Source organism: Polistes dominula, unplaced genomic scaffold (assembly GCF_049000335.1).
Source record: "Polistes dominula isolate Pdom_NZ unplaced genomic scaffold, Pdom_raw_medaka contig_18, whole genome shotgun sequence".
Lineage (NCBI taxonomy): Eukaryota > Metazoa > Arthropoda > Insecta > Hymenoptera > Vespidae > Polistes > Polistes dominula.
In genome coordinates this window covers 1,547,284-1,570,972 of record NW_028301164.1, presented here as the reverse complement: position 1 = coordinate 1,570,972, position 23,689 = coordinate 1,547,284, and the positions used below count along the sequence as shown (strand labels likewise).

The 23,689-nt window shown below is 31.7% G+C and overlaps 1 protein-coding gene across 14 annotated transcripts in view; it reads right to left on the bottom strand.

The window, feature by feature from the left end:
• The window catches only part of shaker (potassium voltage-gated channel protein Shaker), a 202,827-nt gene that overhangs the window by 113,855 nt on the left and 65,283 nt on the right, over positions 1-23,689 (bottom strand). Inside the window, exons 1-3 of one of the 14 annotated variants that reach the window (XM_089178912.1) lie at positions 2,191-2,327; positions 2,018-2,118; positions 1,108-1,227 (exon numbers count right to left, since the gene is read on the bottom strand). The exons of 6 other annotated variants lie outside the window; for them this stretch is intronic. In XM_089178912.1, the coding sequence (XP_089035038.1) occupies positions 1,108-1,133 (26 nt within the window). In that variant the 5' untranslated portion in view covers positions 1,134-1,227; positions 2,018-2,118; positions 2,191-2,327. Of the gene's footprint in view, positions 1-1,107; positions 1,228-1,962; positions 1,982-2,017; positions 2,119-2,190; positions 2,328-14,967; positions 17,408-18,671; positions 22,703-23,689 lie in introns of those variants that run through there. 7 more of the 14 variants (XM_089178911.1, XM_015325176.2, XR_016178708.1 and 4 more) reach the window with 7 other exon arrangements.

The following is a 23,689-nucleotide window of genomic DNA, read 5'->3' as shown; positions in this document are numbered from 1 at the left end:
ATTTAAAAAAAAAAAAAAAAAATGTCTTTGTGTGTTATTTTCTTTGAATCAAAAATTATTTAACAAATATTACATAAATAAAATTTGTTCTATCAAATCTTATTAGAAAAAATTAAAAGTTTCATTCATGTCAAACATTTTTACAAAAGTAATTGTCATTCTAGAGATATCTTTTTATCTTTTTATTTTTTTTTTTTTTTTAATAAAATTAGATAAATAAGTTAAAATTTTATAATTATATAAAAAAATTATAATTAATGTATTAATTATTAATATAATTATAAATTATATATACTATATATTAATATTATTTTTACTATTATATATTATTATTATATAATAATATAATTAATATATAATAGAAATTAAATTAATAATAATTATTATAATTATTATTATAATTAAAAATTGTATAATTTAAATAAATTATTTTGTTTTTAAATATTTGTTAAAATATATACAGTATATATAATATTATTCTCGTGCTTAATATATATATTATTTATGAATATATATTTGAATGAAAACCAAAAAAGAAAAAGGTAAAACTTTAGCAACTTTAAAATTGTAAAAATTGTCGCAACTGAATTCTGAATGAACAAAAAAAAAAAAAAGAAAAAAGAACACAAATAAACAATTAAGTTATCTAGTACAAGTAGATAAATCTAACATTGAAATACGATGAGCGTATTCTTGTCCAAGCTGGACCCGTCAAACTCGATCAGTTTCAAGCCAACGAGGATCTCATTTACCAGCATGTGTGTGTGTGTTTTCGCTAACGCCAGCAGGAACGAACGAAAGCACAGAGAAAGCACAATGGGAGAGTGAGAGAAAGAGAAGAATAGGAATTGAGAGACAAAGAAGAGATGAGGAATTGAGAGAGATAATGGAGAGAAGGTGTTAGACAGAAATAGATAGAAATAGATAGATATAGACAGATAGATAAATAGATAAAGGAATAGGATGAACGAATAGAACGAGAATCAACGAAACGAACGAACGAGAGCGAACGAATAAAACGAACGAGAGCGAACGAAGGAACGAACGAGAACGAACGAGAGCGAACGTGCGTGATCGTGTGACCCTGGGAGAGTATGATGGACTCACCCGCCAGCAACCAGGATCATCTGCATGTTGCATGGAGGCGGCCGCTTTGTCGCTTTTTCGCAGAGAAGACAATCCGGTGAGTTAAGTCCTCTAGTTTTGGCATGCGATGACAGAACAGAGCTATAGATAAGTAGTATATCGTAGTCTCGACCGTTTTTTTTCTTATTTCTTTTTTTTTTTCTTTTTCTTTTTTCTTTTTTCTTTTTTGTTTACTCGGAAGGAAGAAAAAGAAATAGAGAGAAATAGAGAAAGATATAAAGGAATAATTATAATAAGAATATTGAAAAAAATTCAACAAAAAATTAGATAACAAAATATTGATCGAAGAAGAAAAATGTACATAATAAAAATGATCAAATAATGCTAATGATAATAATAAAACTATGAGAGAAAAGTAGTCAATAATTATGTGAATAATTTATAATAATAATAATTTACAAAACTAATCAACATCTAATGGTTGTTAAAAAATATGTAAAATATTAAATAAAAAAATATCGATCAAGGAACAAAAATGTACATAGAAAAATGATTAAATAATACTAACGATAAAAATAAAACTATGAGAGAAAAATAGTCAATAATTACATAAATAATTTATAATAAGAATTTACAAAAATAATCAATATCTAATGATTAATAAAACAAATTTTTAATATTAAACCAAAAAATATTGATTCATAAACAAAAATGTACTTAGACAAATGATCAAATAAATAATAAGAATAAAAGTATAAACAAGAAGAATAGAAATGATTACATAAATAATATATAATGATGACGTTTTAATAATTTAAAAAAAAATAAAAAGCAAAAATAAAAGAAGAAGAAGAAGAAGAAGAAGAAAGAGAGTACAGTGGCTAACTGGCGATGGCCCAGCAGATCGCCGTAGCGGCTCGCACTTTTGTACCTTCCCGCATGTTGCGATTACTATCACCGAGACTCCCCCGTGTGTCCCGCGAGTTGGACAACCACAACACGCTAGTGTCTCTCTTCTCTCCCTCTCTCACTCTATATACATAAATGTATCAATATATATATATATACACATGAGTGTTTCTCATTAGGATAGGGGGCACTTACTAGATTACTTTCTCGTTCGTTAATACTGTTTTCTTTTTCCTATTTTTTTTTCTATTTTTTTTTTTTATTCTTTTTTATTATTCTTTTTTTTTACCCTCCCCTTTTTGTATGCTTTTTTATTATTATTTTACTCTATCCCTCTCTGTCTCTCTCTGTATGTGTGTGTGTGTGTGCGTGTGGGTGACTATTTTTATACGCGCATATACATATATGTATATATATTATTTTATATATATATATTTTTGTTGTTTATGTAAATGTGTCCCTTCTTTGTAATTTTATTTATTATTAATATTATACTCTTTCTTTCTTTCTTTCTTTCTTTTTCTTATATTCACCCACTTGCACAGCGCACTGTCACATAATAAGTAATGACAATCATAATAATAATAATAATAATACAATGATTATCGTAATAATGTATTAATAATAATAATTAAGAAAAATAATCTAAATAATAATAATAATAATAATATTAATGATAAAATAAAAACAGTTGGAAAACTCGCGACGTTTTCGTAGTTGGAAGAAGTTCTCCCGGTCGCGTCATTCTTTTCCCAGGCGGGTGCACCGGCGCGTACGATGCTGCATATCTCTCCAATAAAAGAAAAAAAAAAGGATTAAGGAAATAGGTAGCCAAAGAGAGAGAGAGAGAGAGAGAGAGTGTGTGTGTGTGGGAGAAGAAGAAAAAGGGGAAAGAAAAAAAAAGAGATAACGAATGACAAATGGAGAAAACGTGCGAGACGAGAAAGTTGTTGCTGGTACGATGAGAGTGAAAATAGAAGAAAAATCTCGTTACGATTGAACGATCGCGTTTAGGTGTGTAAACGGAAATAGAAAAACGGACGGAAGTGGGGAGAGACGAATGAAAAAAAAAACGTAACGAAATGAAAGAGAAAAAAAAGGGCAAAAAATTGAAATGAAAAGGAAATGAAAATTTTTTTGATGTAGCTTGATCGAATTTTCGAGTCCTCTTTTGGTGTTGAACACCAGTGGCTGTGCGTGAGCTCTCCCGTGAGACCGAAAAAGGATCGAGGACGATGTTTGGTGGTGGTTGATGATGGTGGTGGCCTTTAGTAAAAGTAGTGTTGCTGGTGCTGATGCTGATAGTGGTGGTGCTGGTTGAGATTGTGGAAGTGGAAATGGTAGTGGTGGTTATCCTGATGATATGGTGGGAGTGTTCTAAAAGAGAGTGAGAACGAGAGAGAGAGAGAGAGAGAGAAAGGAGTTGGTCAAAGATTGAAAGGACAGTCTACTACTTAAGGTTCGTCTAAAAGGAAGGATAAAATAAATAAAAAGGAAGGAAGGAAGGAAGGAAGTCAGTATGCAGAGCAGACACGAGACGTGGAAAAAGGAATTGAGAAAGAGAGAAAGATAAAGAGAGAAAGAGAGAGAGAGAGAGAGAGAACTTGAACGCGTGCGCGCACACACACGCGGCCAGGTACGAGGACAGCACGGACACGCGTTTCTACGTGTGTGCTTGACGTATCCTTTCGCGGAAGGATATTACGTTGAGAAGTGCCTTTTATCTTTTTCCTTTTCCTTCTTTCCTTCCTTCCTTCCTTCCTTCCTTTCTTCCTTCCTTCCTTTCTTCCTTCCTTTATTTCTTTCTTTTTTCTTTTCTATCTTTCTTTAAAATAATACACGAGAACAATGACGTACGAGAAGGAACTTTCATAAACGCGGCGAGGACAGGCAAGTAAACGAACAACAACAGCAAGCAACCGAACGAACGAACGAACGAACCAACGAACCAACGGACGAACGAACGAACGAACGAACGAACGAACGAACGAACGAACGAACGAACGAACGAGAAGAACGCTTGCTTTATTTCCTTCCTTTCTTCCTCGTCGAAAGAACAGAAGTGGTGTTTGTGCGTAACGGACACGAGCAGAGAGAGAGAGAGACACAGAAAGTTGGACCTGGTGGGACAGGGCGGTAAAGGTACAGTGGAGGTGCCAGACTTACTTTCACCAATGGCCACAACGTTGCGCCGTGGCGCCACCCTCGTTCCGTTAAAGCTCCTTTTCCCTCCCTCGTTTACTCACTCACTCACTCACTCACTCACTCACTCACTCACTCACTCACTCTCTCTTACTCTCTCTCTCTCTTTTACTCTCTCTTTCTCTGTCTATCACCCTCGTGCTTATAAGAAAGAGAGAGAGAGAGAGAGAGAGAAAAAAGAAAGTAGGGGGTCGAAGGGAGGGGTTTCGTTGCTCGCGCAACGTGCGTTCGGTGGTCTACCACCCAGTGTGCGTCCCTCTGTGCCACTACTACTACTACTACTACTACTACTTCTATAAGTTTTACTCCCTATGTGTCTCTACGTGTGTGTACGTATCCTCTCTCTTCCACCTACCCTCCTCCTAGCCCCTAACCCTCTGTCCAACCCCGCACCCCAGTCCTCCGAAGCCACCGTTTTCCAGCAGCACGGGGTGTATGCATCAACGAGAAGGGTGGGTTCCACCTTCCCACCACCACTACTACTACTAAACCTCCAATACGAATCCAAGCGTGTGCGCGTGACTTTAGCCGAATCTATATGTCCGAAAGGGTATCAACGAGAGGGTGATGCATGTCTCTCTTTCTCTCTCTCTCTCTTTCTCTTACATTTTAACTGCGATGCTGCTCGAAAAGCTGAGAGTCGTCCAAGTCGATATCTCTAACAGTTCCTTCTTCGGGCAAGGGACTCACATTTGAACTCATTTCAAATGTAATTAACGTTCGAACGATTCAAAAAGATAGCCCTCTCCCCCTCTGCCTTATATTACCAACTATAGAATCTATGTGCTTTAATTCTCTAGAAATAATATTAAAGATAGAAATAATAGAATAAGAATGATATTAGATTTAGTGTATGAGTGGCAAGAGATTCAACGTAAAGTTGAATAAGAGATTTCCCTACTAGAATAGGGTAGGTCCAAAATGGTTTCTCCTACTTCTCTTCTCTTCTCTTCTCTACTCTTCTCTTAAGCCACCCCAATTCTGTTTTAGCCCATCTCATCCCCTTTATCACCCCTTCTCGTGATAACTAGTTAGGTAGGTAGTTAATGTGTAACCAAACGAGCTGCTTAAACGCTCGTCCTTCGTTAATGCTTCGATAAAAGTGTCAAATGTCAGATACTTCGATTGATATTTACCGTTAGATAGGATAAAAAGGGATGAAGAAGGTAATTCGCGCTTTAATCGACCCTTCCACGGATCCTACGAGATTATCCGATTACTTTCGCCTCGGCTAATGTTAGAAAGAAAGAAAAAAAAAAAGATTACTCGAGTAAACTGTGGAACTTGACTACACTGGTACAAAGGAGGGGGAAGAAAAAATAAAAGATTCAATATGTGCTTTACCTTTTTTTCAAGAAGTATTATTATTACTCTCGATAGTTCGCGTTATCTTAGATTCTCCAGGGAAACAACAAAATATTATTTTCCTTCATTTTCAATTATCTCATTATTCGTTTTTTCTTTCTTCCTATTTTCCAATATAATTCTTAAACGTTAAAACACGGGCAAAACTTTTTTCGTAAACTTCATTTGCCATGGGAAAAGAAAAACAAAAATAGAAACCAGGTGTGAATTTTACATCTGGATAGTGAAACAAAAATCAATGGAGAATCGACGTATCCATCTTTTACAACCTACAATATTTATCTTGATATATATATATATATACTCTTGATTTTATGTTAGATATTATACTACTTCTACGTGTTTTATTACTGTAAAATATTCTACGAACGACGAGCAACGTCGTCATTGAAAATGAAAGAAAAAGAAGCACACACAAATACACAAAGAAAAATAAAAAGAGAAAGAATATGACTAAGAAAGAGTGAGTGAGTGAGAGAGTGAGAGAGAGAGAGAGAGAGAGAGAGAGTGAATATGAGTAAGAAAAAGAAAAAAATGAAGAAAATATAAATGAAAGAAGACATCTTAGCGACAAGGGAAATACGTGTACCTACATTTCTATGAAACGAAGCAACATTACCGTGAAACCACCTATCTTCCTCTCTCTCTCTCTCTCTTTTACTCTCTTTTACTCTCTTTTACTCTCTTTCATCCACTTTCTTCTCTTTCTTTTTTTTTTCCTCCTCTTCTCTACGTTTCAATAAGCACGAACATTTTCTATTTCCACTTCTCATTAGACCTCTCCCTTTAATTGTACACTATCACGTAGATTTTATCGTAAAGAAGAATGCACACCTAGACTATATCGTTACCAATGACCACCTATCTTTAACTTACCATCTCTTTAACCTCATATTTCAATTTGAACTCGTTCGCATTCTTCCTTCTCGAATCGTTTGAAAATTAATCTCCAACCGATCCGGATTGGTACAAAATCTACAGACCTACCCCACATCTCCTCCTCCCTCCTGTTCATTCTCTTATCCCATAACTCATTTCTTATGAATTTTTGTCCTTGCATTTATTGGATCAGTTATTTGTATGTATTGTTTGTTTTGTATAATTCAAATTCATGATTATAAATATTTCATTTAAATTATTATAGAATAGTATGGATTAATGTAAAAATTGCTAATATTTTCTAAATATGTATTTTATTATAAATAATATCTAATCAGAACCGCGTTTCTACTTTTTACAGAGCTTTTAAGAGTTTATAACATTTAGGAATATTTAAAATGAAAGAATACCTTGTTGATTATTTAATTTATTCAAGTACAACAAAATAGGGATTTGGTATTTGCGTTAATAAACTTTCGAGTTCCTAATGCAAATTAATAATAATAATAATAATAATAATAAATATGACAAAGTATTACTATACATGAATAAACATGTATAATCTTTGGCATATATTTAAATAAAAAAATAAAAAAAAGTATAAAAAAGATTATTTATCAAAAATAAACTTGTCCGACTTGTTTCGACACATTTATTATCAATTCGTTGAATTTTTTAGGAAAGGTTAGGGGTGTCTTGCAAAATTGCAAATTTTGTGCATATTTTTGAAATTTATAGAAAAAAAAAAGTGAAAAAAATGTTCAAATGTTGACTAAAAATTGTTTATTGATAAAAAAAAAAAGAAGATAAATTTTGAAAACGATACGACATTTAAATGTTAATGCAATAGATGTTTAAAATAAAACAAATCGATGAACGAACGTACATTCATCACTATGACGTATGAATATAACGTGTGGGCAACGAGTAGATAATATTCTAATCGCCTATATCAAAGTCTAATTTTAGGCCTCGTTGACTGATCAGAGTATGCTCTCTCACTCTCACTCTCTTCCTCTCTTCCATGGAACCACGACTAACGCATGGAGTAATCCTCCCCAACGCAACTTAGTATAATATCGTTTGACCCAACTTAATCGAGTGATCCGGACATACGACGGTCCTATGCCGAGAGCCATGACTGAATCGACCCAGATAACAGCATGCGCCACTCGAACGTTGCTGCTTATGTCATATATATATATATATATAACTATGTTCCTAGATCCTTGTTAAATCCTTTAAGGGATTTTACCCAAGATCCTTTTGGATTTTTCTTATGAAAAACTATTTCTACTATATAATAATAAGTTTTCTAAGCAAATATATATTTATACTTTCGAATGTGATATTCTTATATATAATATAAATGTAATATATAAAAATATAATAATAATAATAATAATAATAAATTATAATAAATAATAGAAATAATATATAATATATTATTATATTATATAATAAAATTATATAATAAATAAATAAATAGATATATATATATATATATACATTCCATATATATATATAATAATTATCCATATATAATTATATAATAATATAATAAATTATATTATAATAATAAAATTAATATAATAAAAAATAATATAAATAATAAATTATAATAATAATAAAATATGTAGATATATTTTATTTCTTTTAATTTATTATGAAATAAATTATTTATCATCTTCTTAATGAATTGAATAAACAGAATTAAACAAACGATCTCTCGTATAATATTATATATAAAAAAAGTATTAATATTTTAATTGGAATATTTGTGAATATTTCAAATATATAACTAATACATTTATAATAAAACATCTATGATCACTTATTTGATCAAATACATGTAATATGATTTTATTAAATTTTCAAATAAATTCATATGAATTTTTTGTATCTTTTATTTGTTCATCGTTGGTCAGAAAATAAATAAAATCATATTAACTTATTGAATAAATCAATAATATATTTTATATACTCAACAAATTGATTTAATAAAAGAATATAAATAAATTTTTTGCTATCATATAAAACAACTCGTTATAAATTTTATTCAAGAAAAATGTTTGTCAAAAGATATCTTCTATACCAGCAAAGACAATTTGATCGTAAAAACGAACTACAACGCCATCCAACGGAAAGCTCACGAACGTTCTTTAACTCGGAATGAATTCGAGGACAAAAAGCCCCTCACGTGAGTTACGGATTACACCTTTCTCGTGTTATCTCTTTTTCATTTTACACATTTACATGTATTATAATGACGAGAAATAGAAATAAAAAGTTGAAAAATAACTTGAACGATGTTTCTTCCGTCAGAGGGAGACAACAAACAATTGTTATAAAACAATTTGAAACATTTCGAAAAAAAAAAAAAGAACATTTTTTTTCATCCCATTCCCTTTTTCTTTCTTTTCTTTTCATTTTGTATCCTTTTCTTGTTTGTCTTTAAAAGGGAACCTTAGGGGAAAATAATTGGAAAAGAATTCTTTTTTAATTCCTCCACTCCTGAAAAGTTTTTCGTGGGTATCGTTTTAATTATACAGATACTTTCTGTAATATTTTAACCATACCACTGTTTTCAAAATTTTTATTTTTTTTTCTTGTACACCAGGACGTCGTTAAAGTTAAAAAAGAAAAAAGAAAAAAAAACTAAAGGGGAAAAGTTATCCGATAACGAACGTCCCCCACCGGACATTCAATTACAACTACAGTCTCTGCTTACAGAGATCACAACTTTTCGAGTTCTCATTGTCACGCTCTTATCAAAACTTCTTTTTTCTCCCCTTTTCCTTTCTTGTTTTTCAATTTTCCCTTCTGTTTCCTTTTTTTTCAGTTTTACCTTTCTCTTATTTTCCGACGAGGGCACGATAGGATTTCTTCCTCGATCGAAACTAAGAAAAGTTCTTTGTTTTTTTTCTATTTGGTCTCACGGCTAATTGTAAAGAACAGCCCTGATTTTTTTCCCCCAATGACACTAACACCAATAGAAAGCTCCTTTCAAATGGATAGAATTAAATCTCTGAATCCTTTACTTAACGTAATTTATTAAGAAACAAAAAATAAATAAATTAATATCATTAACTTCGTAAAACATTTACATACTCAATTGTAAATGAAACGTTTGCATTTCTAATTTTTTAAACACACACATACATAAATCAAACATACATCATTGGCTTAAAGTTTAAGTTTACGATATTAAATATAAAAAAAAAGAACATAGGAAAAAGCTCATGTGCACTTTTTTGTTTTGTTAACCTAACCAACAATTTTAAATAATAGCAAGATGGGGAAAGCTTAAATACATTGAAAAAGATAAAACCAAAAGAAATAAAGAAAAAAAGTAATATATGTATACGATAAAAGATATATTTCATAATTCAACCATCTAAAGTAAAATGAATGAGTTAAAAATAGTAAATAAAAAAAAAAAAAGGGATGAAGATTAATCGAACGAACGATAACGTCCCCCCACCACCACCATCACCACCACCAACACTCCCTACACACATTGATAAAAAGGACAGAATAATATATCTGACAAAAAAAAAAAAAAAGAAAATATTGAAAAGGAAAACAACAAATAAAAAGATTAATACGTGTTTAATGGTAACTAGCAAAGTAATATTTTACTATAAAATCAAAATAATGGACAATCATTTTTACTGTCACCGCTTTTTGCGCCTTGGAAAGGGTGGACCCGAACCCTGCCCACCTGGTAGGAGAACAAACGTGAGCAATAATTTGTCCAGCCACGACATTTTAATCACATCCAGTTCATTTTTAACCACCACCATATCCACCTCACCACCACCACCACCATTATATACATAATCACATCCATAGAACAAAAAAATAACTCATTGATACATATAGATAAGTAAAAATATTCATTTGATTATAATTTTGTCACAGGTACATTGAAATCCAATAATTTTTTCTTCCCCTATTTTTGTTTTGTTTTGTTTTGTTTTTGTCTTGTTGGTCGCGTCAAATGAAATGCAAATAGAAGAAATGATAGTTTGAAAAAAAAAAAAAAAAACAAAGAATCAGATCAGACCTTTTAGTTCGACTAACAACACAAGACTCCGGAATAGCAAGTAGATAAGCATTCTTTCTACACAACCCTTCCAGATTTGTTTCCTTGACACAAATGTAATCCTTTGTTTGGCTTCTTTCAACGGGAGAACTATATTATTTACATTTTACTCTGTCATTTTTTTTCTCTCTTTCCTAAAATAGATACCAAACGTGTAATAGTAAGAAGAAGAATAAACTTAAATTGAAGAATTAGAAAAAAAAAAAGATGATTTAGAAGATTTAAAAGAAGAAGAAGAAGAAGAAGAAGGAGAAGAAGATGTTAAAGTAATAAATTTTTACTTAATAATAATTATGCTAAAGCATAGAAAAGAAAATGAAAATTTTTTTAACTGAAGGAAACTAATTTGAAAGCTTCACATAGAATCAAGATTTAATTAACACACGTATATAACAAAACAATATACTTATAAATGAATATATTGTGTGTTTCTATATATATATATATATATATATATATATATATAACTTATGTTATATAATATAAACGTATAATATATATATATATATTATATTTTACCATGTTGTATGTATATTATTTTTTAATATAAAGTTAATAATATAAAGTTATAGCTCATTTTTGTTGTTGTTTCAAACAACAAATTTTAATTTTCCTATTTTGTAATCAAACACTTTTGCAATTGTAATTTGCTTATTTTCTAATTAAACAATTTTACAATAAAAATATCAAATTATTTTATTAATTCTTTCAACCAATTATTTTCCTATTTTTTAATTAAACACTTTTACAATTGTAATTTTCTTATTTTCTAATTAAACACTTTTACAATTTTAATTTTCCTATTTTCTAATTAAACACTTTAACTACTTTAATTTTCCTATTTTCTAATTAAACAATTTTATAAAAAAAATATCAAATTATTGTATTAATTCTTTCAAACAATTAAATTAAATTTAAATTATCATTTGCAGATATATCCTGCAAACATTTGCTTCTCTGTATACATATATATATATATTTGGTTATTAGCCACCCCTATGCAGATAATTCGGGTAAAAGCCCTTATAAAAGCTTTACCGACCTATATAAGGGTTGTACCATTTAATGATTCTTTATCTACCAATGAAATTATATGAAACTATTAAAAGAGATGAACAAATAAAATCTTTAGTGAGCCTTGTGAAATTAATTACTAATATATTTTATATAACGTTGGCAACACACGTACGCTCAAATCGAAGTCTTGTAGAAGAGAGAGAGAGAGAGAGAGAGCATCTCATAGCTTAAGCAGTCTCGCAGTCACGTGATACTCACACACACACACACACCCACACCATGAGAGATGATTCTTAAATGTTTACATCGCTCTCACACACTCATCTACACACTCATCAGTTTTACGTATTGAACTTGTTTTGAACTTGACGAAATACTAAATAAATTGATCATATATTCTAACGAAGATTCTAATATTTACTATATATGTGTTATTACAACATAAACAATATTTTATGTCGAATAATGAATATTGGTATGTCTGTGTATAATTCAATATTATTGAACTTATGTTAATTAATTGCCTAACTATTCGCCAGAAATAGAAATTCCCAATACTTTCTTTCATATTTTTTTTTTAAACCTATATACATTAAATCAAACCCACCCATCATCGAGGATAGTTTACTTTCAGTTTAATTATAAAAATTTGAAAGATTTTTCATTTAAATATTAATCAAATGTATCGATTATCGATAGTTTCTTTTATTTAACAAATAAATTAATTGCAAAGATTAATTTTAATGTTGGTGTTATTCTAAAAAAAAATATTAAATTAATTATTTGTCTTTCGTTACTTAATGATATACTTTACTTTACTATTTTGTTATTAACCTGTTACTTATTATTAATAAACAATATAATTAATATCATATATAAACGAATTTATTATATTAAATAAGATAAATTAAACCCTACGATATTAGAAGAAAAAAACATTATTATATAATAATTGATATTATTAAATATTTACTATTAATTTATTTCATAATATTGAATATTATTATTGTTATTATTAACTGGCATTAGGAACTCGAAAGTTCATTGCCGCAAATACCAAATCCCGCCATTGTTCCCGTCCTTGAGCGCGATCCTTCCATTCGCGGTCTTCGTATCCTATTTCTTTCAGGTCCCTTCTAATATTATCCTCAATATTATATATTAATATATAAATATTTTTATTTGATTATTTTTATTATATCTTATTATATTTAAATAATTAAATATAATTATAATAAATAATATAAATGTTTCAAGTAAATTAATTTAATGAATCAAAAAAAAAAAGAAAACATTTAAACAAATTATCTTTTTGTATTAATTTAGATTAGAATTCGAAAAATTTAAATGTGTTATAATAATAATAATAATAATAATAATAATAATAATAATAATAATATATACGTGTTATTGTTTATTTTTTTTTGTATATAAATAAATTAATAAAATGATTTACTTACAGATAAAGCGTACAGGCGATGAAGAACGTGAAAATGATTGCATATGGCGTGCAGATGTTACAAATACCAAGAGTACGTAAGATAATATTACTGCCAGCGAAAATGAATAACGAATTGAACACTAAATTGCCTATACCCATATCACTATGTCAACAACTATGTCATTTTAATATTCTACCATAATATATCATCGAATTATTTATTAACACTTACACTTATATTCGCGATTATTTTAACAAATAAATTATGCGTGCAACATGTAAGATGATTTTCGTTGTGAACAAAATTGATTTCATCGAACTGCCTTACAGAAGAGAAGTCTTCCACTTTATAGGTATTTTTGTTTGTTTGTTTTTTAACCTTTTTCATTTATCCAGGAGCCCTTCGGTCAATTTTATTTAAAATTCAAGTACCAACACACACATATATGTATATCAATGATATCCTCCCACGCATTTTAATTCATCACATTTTTAATAAAAAGACAAGAACATTCTTAAAGTTATCAAACATTATTACTAAATTTTACTATAGACAACGATTATCAATAGTTATCGAACAAAGTTCGAGAACACACTGACCACAATGCTATCCTAACCTACTACTATTCATGACTAATCAGTTAGCCACTGCTTGTCACTTCACCGTTGACGGTGAAGCAAAACAAAAGTAAGCCTATTATAACCACGATACCCTACTTCAAATATATGAAATAAATGTTAAACTCTTTTCTCCTTTTTTTTTCTCTATCTGTATCTGTCTATTTCTCTTCTGTATAAACCCTTGTCCTAAAACAACGAGTGAGACTCGTGATAAGAAATTTGGGCTCTAAAACAATGAACACGAAACTGACATGACTGACAAGTCTTGTAATTCAATTGTTCAAGATATTTTCTTACTTTTAATTCACACGTTTAAATGTTAATTAAACAAACCTTATAAACAAAAATCATCTAATTTCTTGTTTATTGTAATCTAATCAATCAAAAGTTAGCTGATAAAACAAGGAATTAATTCAAATTTATTCTTTCATAATTGCAATCTCAATTATGCAAAACAAAAATAAAATAAAACCCATACCTAACAAGATTTAACATTTTCCATATTACTGTAATAAAGTAGCAACCTACGATCATATATAAAAAAAAAAAAACTAATTTCAATTTTTAATTCGTTTAGAATTCAATCAAATTTCTATTTTAATTTGTTAATATTTTATTAAACGAGTTTCTTTAACACTTCAAACAACTTGTCTAATCATTCTAAGTTACGAGTTAAAAGATCAACGTCTTGACATTGGCGCCAAAGTTTTTCGATTATACTGAAGGATACAAAACGATAGTTGTAGTAGTAAGTTGTAGATAGAAATATAACAAGATGTTCTATAATATAGTAGAAAGTTAATTCTTACACTATGATATACGACATTACATGAACGCATATTGCTTCCGGGGCTTCTTTTAAGAGGAAGGGACGAAAAAATGCAAATATGCACACAAAAAATGTGCATACTTTTTTTTGTTCATACCGTGTAATCGTGTAAAGAGGAAAGAATACTTATGTAACTAATAAGAAGATTAATCATGTTGATTCGTTCATAAATAAGTCAAAGTTATTACATGTGTTTTTATATAAAAAGAATTAAAATTAATGATAAAAATATACTACGCTTTTAAATTATTCACATTTTGTTCTTATGTAATAAATTCATTTACACAGATTTGTTCTGTATGATTTTTAATCATAAAAAGAATAGAAAATTAATTTCAATTCTTATTAGATTTACTTTTAATTAAGTTCTAATTAATGTAATCTTGTTTAGGATAATTTTGTATATAAGCTTAGTGGATTCTAAAGTTTATATTAAACGTCAGATACATTAAGAGAAAGTTGACTCAAAGGGCCTACCAAATTAACTCAAATTAACCTCAATTTGAGTTATTGTTTTTTTTTTTTAGTTTTATCAAGGAATTTTTGATCGAACAAGACTATAAACTGCAGACCCATAAAGACTATTCCAAAATTCCTCATCCCTGTTAAAAACGTTAAATGAAAATGATAAAAGAGCCCAATAGTATTTCATTCATAAGGGTGCTAGCGAAGCCAATTATAAAGAAGAACATAACTTGGCATTTCGCCTAGAATCTTCAAAGTATCAGGATTTTACGTGGTTTTAGCCATTTAAAAGGAATATGACAAGCCGATTAAGTGTTACTACAGTGATATGTGGTCAACCTTTGCCAATCACGATCAATTACACGAGCTTCTTAACTTTTTCGAACATAACCTCATGTTTTTTTGGCTAACATCCAAACACGCTTTCTTTTTATTTTTTAGGTTATACCACTTAATTATCTGCGTTTACAAATTCTTGCACTGAACATACTTAACTTAACTTTAAAACAAAAAAAAAAACAAAAAAAGAAACAATAAATTATATAATAAATATCAATAGAATATCAATGCGTCAAAATAAAATAAAATAAAAAATGAAATCGTTCAAATAAAAAACCAAATAAATTGGTCGAGAACAATTTTTATCGAACAATCGAACAAGAATTTATATTTCTTATTTTTTTTTTTTTGTATTTTCAATACGAATATAATAAAATAGAAAATAAACTCAATCGACCCTGATAAGTACCAAGAAACGTAAGAGGTTACGGCCGACGTTTATGGTTTAACCAAAGAAGCGTAAAAAAATCAATCGATGTTATATTTATAAAAAATATTCGCATACAACTTTTCGAGAAAAATATAATATACTTATCCAAAATTAAATATTAATAATATTTTAATATACTTATAAATATATTGCATTCAATAAACTAAACAAATTACAAATTTCAATTAAAATAATAATCTCATCAATATAAAATGATTTATTACAAGGATTATATTTATTTAATTAGACGATTAATTAAATAAAATCATTCAGAAGTTTTTTTTTTTTATTTTCAATAGAGATGAGAATTTATCGAGATAATCGTTTTAATTGATTTATATCCCATATTTAAATAGATTTTAGATTGTTAAATAATCAGGTACATTTTTTGTTATAAAAATACGTCGCTTATAAATCGTATAAAAAAAAGAACTATTATAAGCCATAAGTCTGAATAATACCAGACATGATACAATCTTATTATCTTATAATGTAATAAGATCAGATTAATGTAAACCTTTTATTACGTAATAAAATATCATCCAATATAATAATAACAATAATAATAAAAATACGACTGAAAGATTATTTTCCAGCCTATTAATATTAAAACCCAATCGTGCGTAGGAATCTTTTGAATTAATCCTGTTCGATGAGTTCAAATCAACACGTGCATAATAATATTATCCTTAAACAAATAGTCAAAAATCAAACCCTTTTCATATTAACTTTCATCACAACGTAGACACACCAACAACTGCTGAGGGGTTTTTTGTGGGTTAACAGAGGGTACAAATATTTATATATTAATACAACAACAAAAAATAACAACAAATTACATCGAGCACAAGAATGGTGCTCGTCAATAATCGATGAATATGAAAATTCATCATTCAAGCGAGTTTGTTTGTTTGTTTTTTTTTTTTCACAATTTCATTGCTCAAGCAATTAAATGCAACAAATCGCATTTCGTATTTCATTATAATAACAATAATAACAATAATAATAATATATAAATAATAATAATACTGTTTGTATTATATTTCGAGGGTTGACACATCGAACAAAGCATTCCAAGGCGTTCGCCGTGAGCCTGAGGAGAAAAGGGGTGGGATAATAGCCACCCCTCTGAGCGCGATATCGGCAATTGGGTAGTGCGTGAAAGCTTTTTATCCAAGGTGCAAGGCCGTCCATTTCATTCCATTCCATATTGCATCGCATTCCAAGCTTCGATCGAAACACATCAAGACAGTTGATGAAAACCCAATAAGAGATCATCTCTTATACAAATATACGCCATGTATATTTTTTATTTTTTTAAATATTTTTTTCTTAATAATTATCGTCGTGCATTAATTGTTCTCTCGTCACGTGTGGCACAGCAGGAGGAAGAAGCGTATTGTCTTACATTTTTTTTTATTGTTTTATTTCTCTCTTCTCGATATTTATCTTATTATTATTCTTTTTTTTTTTGTTATGATTGTCGTGCTTATTTTTTTGGTTTTTGGGTTTTGCTTATATTTCTTATATAATCTTTTATTTTTTTTTTTTTTATTTCATGGCAGGGGGTATTACAACCATGTAATAAGCGGCCCAACATCGAACATCGCAAGCTTGTGTGTGTTTGAATGCCTTTAGTGCTGATGGATGTGTCGGGAGATGTCAGGGAGGTCTGTGTCCGTCGCCCAAGATCACGGTGTGGAACATACAAAGCCTCTGTGAACATTGTGCATTCGGCATCAGTGGAAGCTGCGTGAAGTGGAAGGGGGTTTTAGGAATGGACGGGTTAAACACTGGAGGATCGTTAGGTCTATCGTCTTCCGCTTAATCACATTTTCCCTTTGTACTTCACTATCTATATCTCTCTCTATCTCTGTCCCTTATTTAGTAAGCCTAGAGTCTCACAAAATTTTAACTTTCCCCCTCATTGCAATAATTCGAATCGCACGTCCTACGTTTTCTCGATCGAAAGAAATAAAACAGGATTTTGTGACAATCGAATAATATTGAAGTACACAACGCGAATTAAATAGAAAAAAAGAGAATAAATTTCAGGGAAAATTAGTTAAGTTAAATATGCAAAATGAAACGTTCTTTCTATAACGTTATCATGCGATCGATTTGACCTAACGTATAGTTCAACGTCGAATCGGTGACAGGCGCAGCACGTGTCACTGCAGTACATCCCCGTGACATTCCCTTGGAAAATCCAGAACGCGCAATCCTTCTATACCCCCAATCTATTGTACATGACATTTAAAAAGAAAGAGATAGAGAGAAAGACAGTGAAAAAGAAAAACAAATGATTCACGATGGGATTATCCCGGAAGGAAACGATTCAATATGATTCGCAGGAATCAAATAAGTGAATTATTAAATAGGATTGTCTCACATGTACTAAAATTCATTTCGATCTAGAATACATACCATCCCACATGGGTATTATTCTTTATGTTAGTACCATAAAACTTTGATAGCTTTCGGATAAAAAACCATTAAGGGTTTCATTAAAAAAAAAGCAATAATTGAATCAGTCCTCAAATTGATGACCCTCAAAGAAAGAGGGTCATCCAATCCCGATGTGTCCTGGATCAAAGTATTTAAAAAGAGGCTTTGATATATATATCAACGTTATATATGGGGCTGATTTTTTGCTCGCATCGTAAAAAAAAGACGATAGACGTTGGATTAAAAGGATCAAAAATATAGAAAGGAAAAGGAAGTCGAAGATAAAAGGGATTGATATAATAATATCGTAATTGGGTAACAGTAATGATATATATAGATAATAACGAGAACGATAATAAGAATATATATATCAAAAACAGGGGGGTTATAGAAATGAAAACGGAAAAGAGTGACGGGGGACAAATATATATTAATAATTCAAAAGAATAATATTAATAATAATAATAATAATTATTATTATTATTATTATTATTTTAATAAGAATAATAAGAAGAAAGTTAGGTAGACTCACCGCTGTCTCGTCTTAACGCGACGATAGCGGCGATAATCGTTGACCGTCGCGTCATTAGGGTCGAAGCCCCTGCGATGTTTCGGTGGTGAGGACATGGCAGCTGCTGCTTTAGCTTTTGTGCTGGTATTGATACTGTTACCGTTAGGTAAAACTTTTGACGAATCGTTGTTGTTGTTAGTATTGCGGTTGCGATTTCGATTTCGATTGCAATTATCGCCGGTGCCAATTATAGAACAATTGTTGTTATTAGCAATGTGAAGCGAGGTGAGAGACGGCGGCGAGGCCGGCGATTGGGCGGAGGCGACGCCTTGCGCTAGACCGCGAGCCGGACAAGCAGAATGACAAGGACAGCCTGGTGCTGGTGGCTCGCCGATTACGAGGATCCGATCCCCGTGACCGACGTTGCTCTTTGGCACCGCGTTTAGCTCGTGCCCTGTTACCCTACCGGCTCCTGGCCCACCCATTCAAATCCTCGATTCAAAGCCGTAAACTCCTCCTCTACTCTCCTCCTCCTCCTCCTCCTCCTCCTCCTCCTCTTCCTCTTCCTCTTTCTCTTACTCAGTAACTATTCTTCTTATTATTCTTTTCTTCCGATCTTCCTGTTTTCCTTTCGCTTATTATCCTTTTCCTTCAACTTTACAGTTGAATCTCTTATTCTTCCTATTCCCCCTCTAATTTCTTCTCTTCCACTTACAAATCCTCTTCCTTCTTTTTTCTTAATCCTTTTTCCTCCTCCTCCAACTCTTCTTCCTCGACCACCACCACCACTACAACCTCCTCCGCCACCACCACCACCAACACCTCTCTCTTCTTCCTCTTCTTCCTTAATTTCCTCTTCTCCTCGTACTCCTCCTCTCTTCTGCGACAGCACGCTCGAATAACACCCAAAAAACAAGGCGACCCACCGGGTCCCGACCCGGTACCTTTCCTTTCTCGGCCTCATGCACGACGCTTTTTCTTTTCCACCCTCGCCTCTTACTAATTACCTCCCCTATCCCATATTCTCCTTTCCATTTAGATTTCTCTCTTTCTTTATTTCTTTCTTTCTCTTTTTATCCCCCGATTTTGAAAAACCCGTTTTTCTCAGGACGACGAATCAGGATGACAACGACGATGAAGCTCAATTAATTCGTCCGTCACGTTTAATGAAAGATGGTGGACATTTGAAATAACATTAAAAAAAAAAGTAAGACAATTTGAATGCTTAGAAAGTGGGATATAGATGAAAGGGTGGTGATAACAGTAGGAGAAAGCGCGTGCAAGAGGTTAACACGGTGCTACCTTATACGATGGATCTTTCTTCGCGGTTACGATCACGCCGACTCACTCAGCGACGAGGGCGGCGCGCAATCAACCCGCTAACAGGCTAAACCTTCGCTATCTGATTTAGGAGAAAACCGCTGGGTGGCGCAAAAAACGTGTGTCTAACTGACTCTACGCTACTCGAGAAGTTTATACCGGCCTCCTTCAAACTACTTATCCTTTTTTTTCTCCCACGAGAAACTCGAACACGATCGTTATAAAAACCTTGACACTATCAAAGATTAAACTGAACATGATATATTAATGAGAAGACTTTAAACAGACTGGTAAACTGGTCGATCATCTCAATTCGATTTTGCAAGTCTCATCATAGCGTCCTTGAACGAGATAACGAGCTTTCTGCTACATGACACTACCAACAATGAGACACTAATTTTTCTACATACAATATTGTTCACAATGAAGGAATGAACTAAAGACAATGGTAATTTATTCGTACGCTTAGAAACGTTTAACTTCGCACCACGATCAACCACCACTGGCCGCTCCCTCCACTCCCTGGCAGCCATGTTCCTAATTTTTGAAGGAAGCGCCTGGTGGCAGCACTGAGTTAACTAAAGAGAGAGATCTCGTATCAAGTGTATATACGTATGTGAGAGACAGCTGGTGGGATGTTCCAAACAGAGTGGTATAGGGACGTACTGGCCAGACAGAGCGTCTGCGTTAGAAATAGCTCAGCGTGGCGCGTTCGCTAGGTCAGTGATGATGAGATCGTCCCGAATAAGCGGGAAACAGTCGACCTACATACCGACATTCCCTATTAAACTTTATTTCGACCGTAGGAAAAAGCTTTTTTCTTGGACTACTCAATTTACATTTGCAAGAATGGATGCTTTCATTCACATTGAACATATACCACTTCGTTATACACCTCCCTATTTGTCCAATCAACCCCTAGGTGGATAACCAAAAGTCACCCCTTTGGCTCTCCTCATCAAATGCCTTTAGTTCAACTGAATACCGTATGATGGAGATACCAAATATACCGCGTTCTTCAAATTACAAACAATACAAATATAACGAGAAAAATGAATATGCGACAAGAGATGTTTTTACAATGATTCTTTTTAAATGGATGATGACTTGTACCGCTCAAAATAATATTTGCACTAAACAAAAAGAGCTACGCGTTTATTTTCGATTGTTTTAAAACGATAATGCATTGTTTTTTTATTTATTGTTGTCTTTTTTATCTTATTTGGTATTTAGATCACTTTTAAAATCATTCTCATACTTGGAAATCAATTTGGAATACTTCGACGAACGATTTTACTCGGTTTCCCGCTAAAATTTATAAGTTCTATCAAATCCCGCCAAAATTCTCTACAGCTAGATGATTTGACGAGGAACCGAGAGATGTCGGTGTTTCGAAGCGCTACTAGCGCCCGGTTCAATACTACGAAATTGTCGAGGATTTGGTTGAACTGTAACGCTAACCTCCTTTTCGTTCAGTCGATTCTTCGGAACTGACCCATCGATAACGTCTTGTCAAAAGAATATAAATAAAGATGAAAACTGGGTTAAATAAAGAACCTATATCAAAATTGTCTTTCCAAGTCCACTTTCGATGGAAATAAAATTCTTTTTTTTATAATTGAAATAAAGGTCGCACACTTTTTACCGACCTTATCGAAAAAAATGTAGCTCTGAAGATAGCTGTTTTAAGAAACACAACTATTTATGGTTACTTTAAACTCTAAGAAACTTTTCTATTAGAACAATATGTAAATTAAACAAATTTCCATTGTAAAATGTATTAACGTTAACTAACTAAACTGTAGTTTATCTTAAATTGATTTAAAAACAATTTAAACGAGAGACTCTATGAAAAATTTCATAAAATTCTATTTAAAAACTTTCCCCGTAGAAGAGATTTCTCACAGAGATATGGAATTCTGATATTTTAACCCATTTCTAATTATTATAAAATAAAACTGATACAAATATTCCAATCAAAAATACAACACCAAAAACAAGACGACAACGTTAATCCACAAATATCCTTTAGCATATCGAAAACGGTGTCACGTGGAATCCAAAAACACGAGAAAGGGATAAACGAACCAGGCTGATTCCTTAATATAATTCACAGAAATGTACAAATAAAATAAGAAAAAAGAAAGTTAAGAAAGTTAAGAAAGAGAGAAATGGTATTCGAATTAAGATTGAAAGTAAAATTTTACCGAGAAGTTTCTCGTAGCACGTGACGGATCGGATCAAACAAGGTTAATATTCACAATAGAAACGACCAAGTCGAATCTCATCTGTTGTTCGAAATGAAATAAGACAGCAGGTAGACAGAAAGGTCGAGCGGGTCGAGCAGGAGATAGAACCACGAGTTCTGCTAAGTTATTATACATATATATCGCGAATGATAAAAAATTGATATTAATCGCGAGAAGAAAAGAACTATGTCGTTGACTTTTGTTTTAAGTTAAAAGTTTAAAAATTTGAGTTTATCGTTTCTCGTAAGGCAAATGAGTGACGCGAATGGTAGGACGGCGTCGGTATAACTGACTCCTCTCTCTTTCCTGACCCAGCATGCATAACCTGCTTTATGGCAGGTATAGTGGTAAGCAGGAGGAGGCGTTTCCATAGTTGGTCAGCAGGTTGACCGCGTACTTCTTTTCCTTTAGCAAAGCTCTGAGCTTGCAAGCTCCGTTTCTCGCGTGTGTATTCCACCACCTCCTTTACCACCTACACCACTCACTCCCCTTCCCCCCCTAGCCCCTGGTCCTGCCCCTGCCACTGCCCCTGTCCCCTTTCCCCTTCCCCTATACCACCTTCGACAGGGTTGCAGAAAAGAGTGAAAAGAAGAGGGAAAATGGTAGTGGTGTATTCTACTATAACACAGCACGCTATATTAGCACCACACCGAACCCCGTAACACACAAAACTCGGGGACTCTGTTCAGGTCGCCGTTTGTGGAACGGCGCCCTGCAGGGACGTCGAGGTGAGCCGCATACATGTCACCGACCTGCTCAACTACGGCCACAATCTGCCTGCTGCTTACTTTCACCCTCACCCTTTCTCTCTCTCTCTCTCTCTCTCTCTCTCTCGTTACACCCCCTTCACCCTTTCTCGCGGCCCTGTTCCACTATTCGAGATCGAGAGAACACGCACGGCATGTGTACCACGAGCAGCCAGGCTAATCCTTCATCGACATTCTCTACTGAAGGAACGTGTCAATAATTGTATCGTTTACTGTTTGCGGTATTGGTTAGGAAGAAAAAAAAATATTCATATTATTATTAACTTGATTGTTTAGGTATTTTAAAAATGTATTTGAAATATTTTATGTTTTACCGATATTGTAATTTTATTATTATTTATTATAATATTTGTTATTATATTAAGTGGACTAATATTTGATTGTTTTAGTATTTTAAAAATGTATTTGAAATATTTTTTTTATCTTTTAATGATATTATTATTTTATTATTTATTATATTTATGATATTTATTATTTAATATAATAAATGCTATTATATTAAATCGACTAATATTTGATTGTTTAAATATTTTTTAAATGTATTGAAAATATTTTGTAATATTTTAATGACATTATAATTATATTATTTATTATTATATTTAGTATATTTATTATTTAATATAATAAATGTTATATTATATAAAATCTATAATTTGACGATGACACAACAGTTCAGTCAAATTAGAGGAAAATGAAATGATTA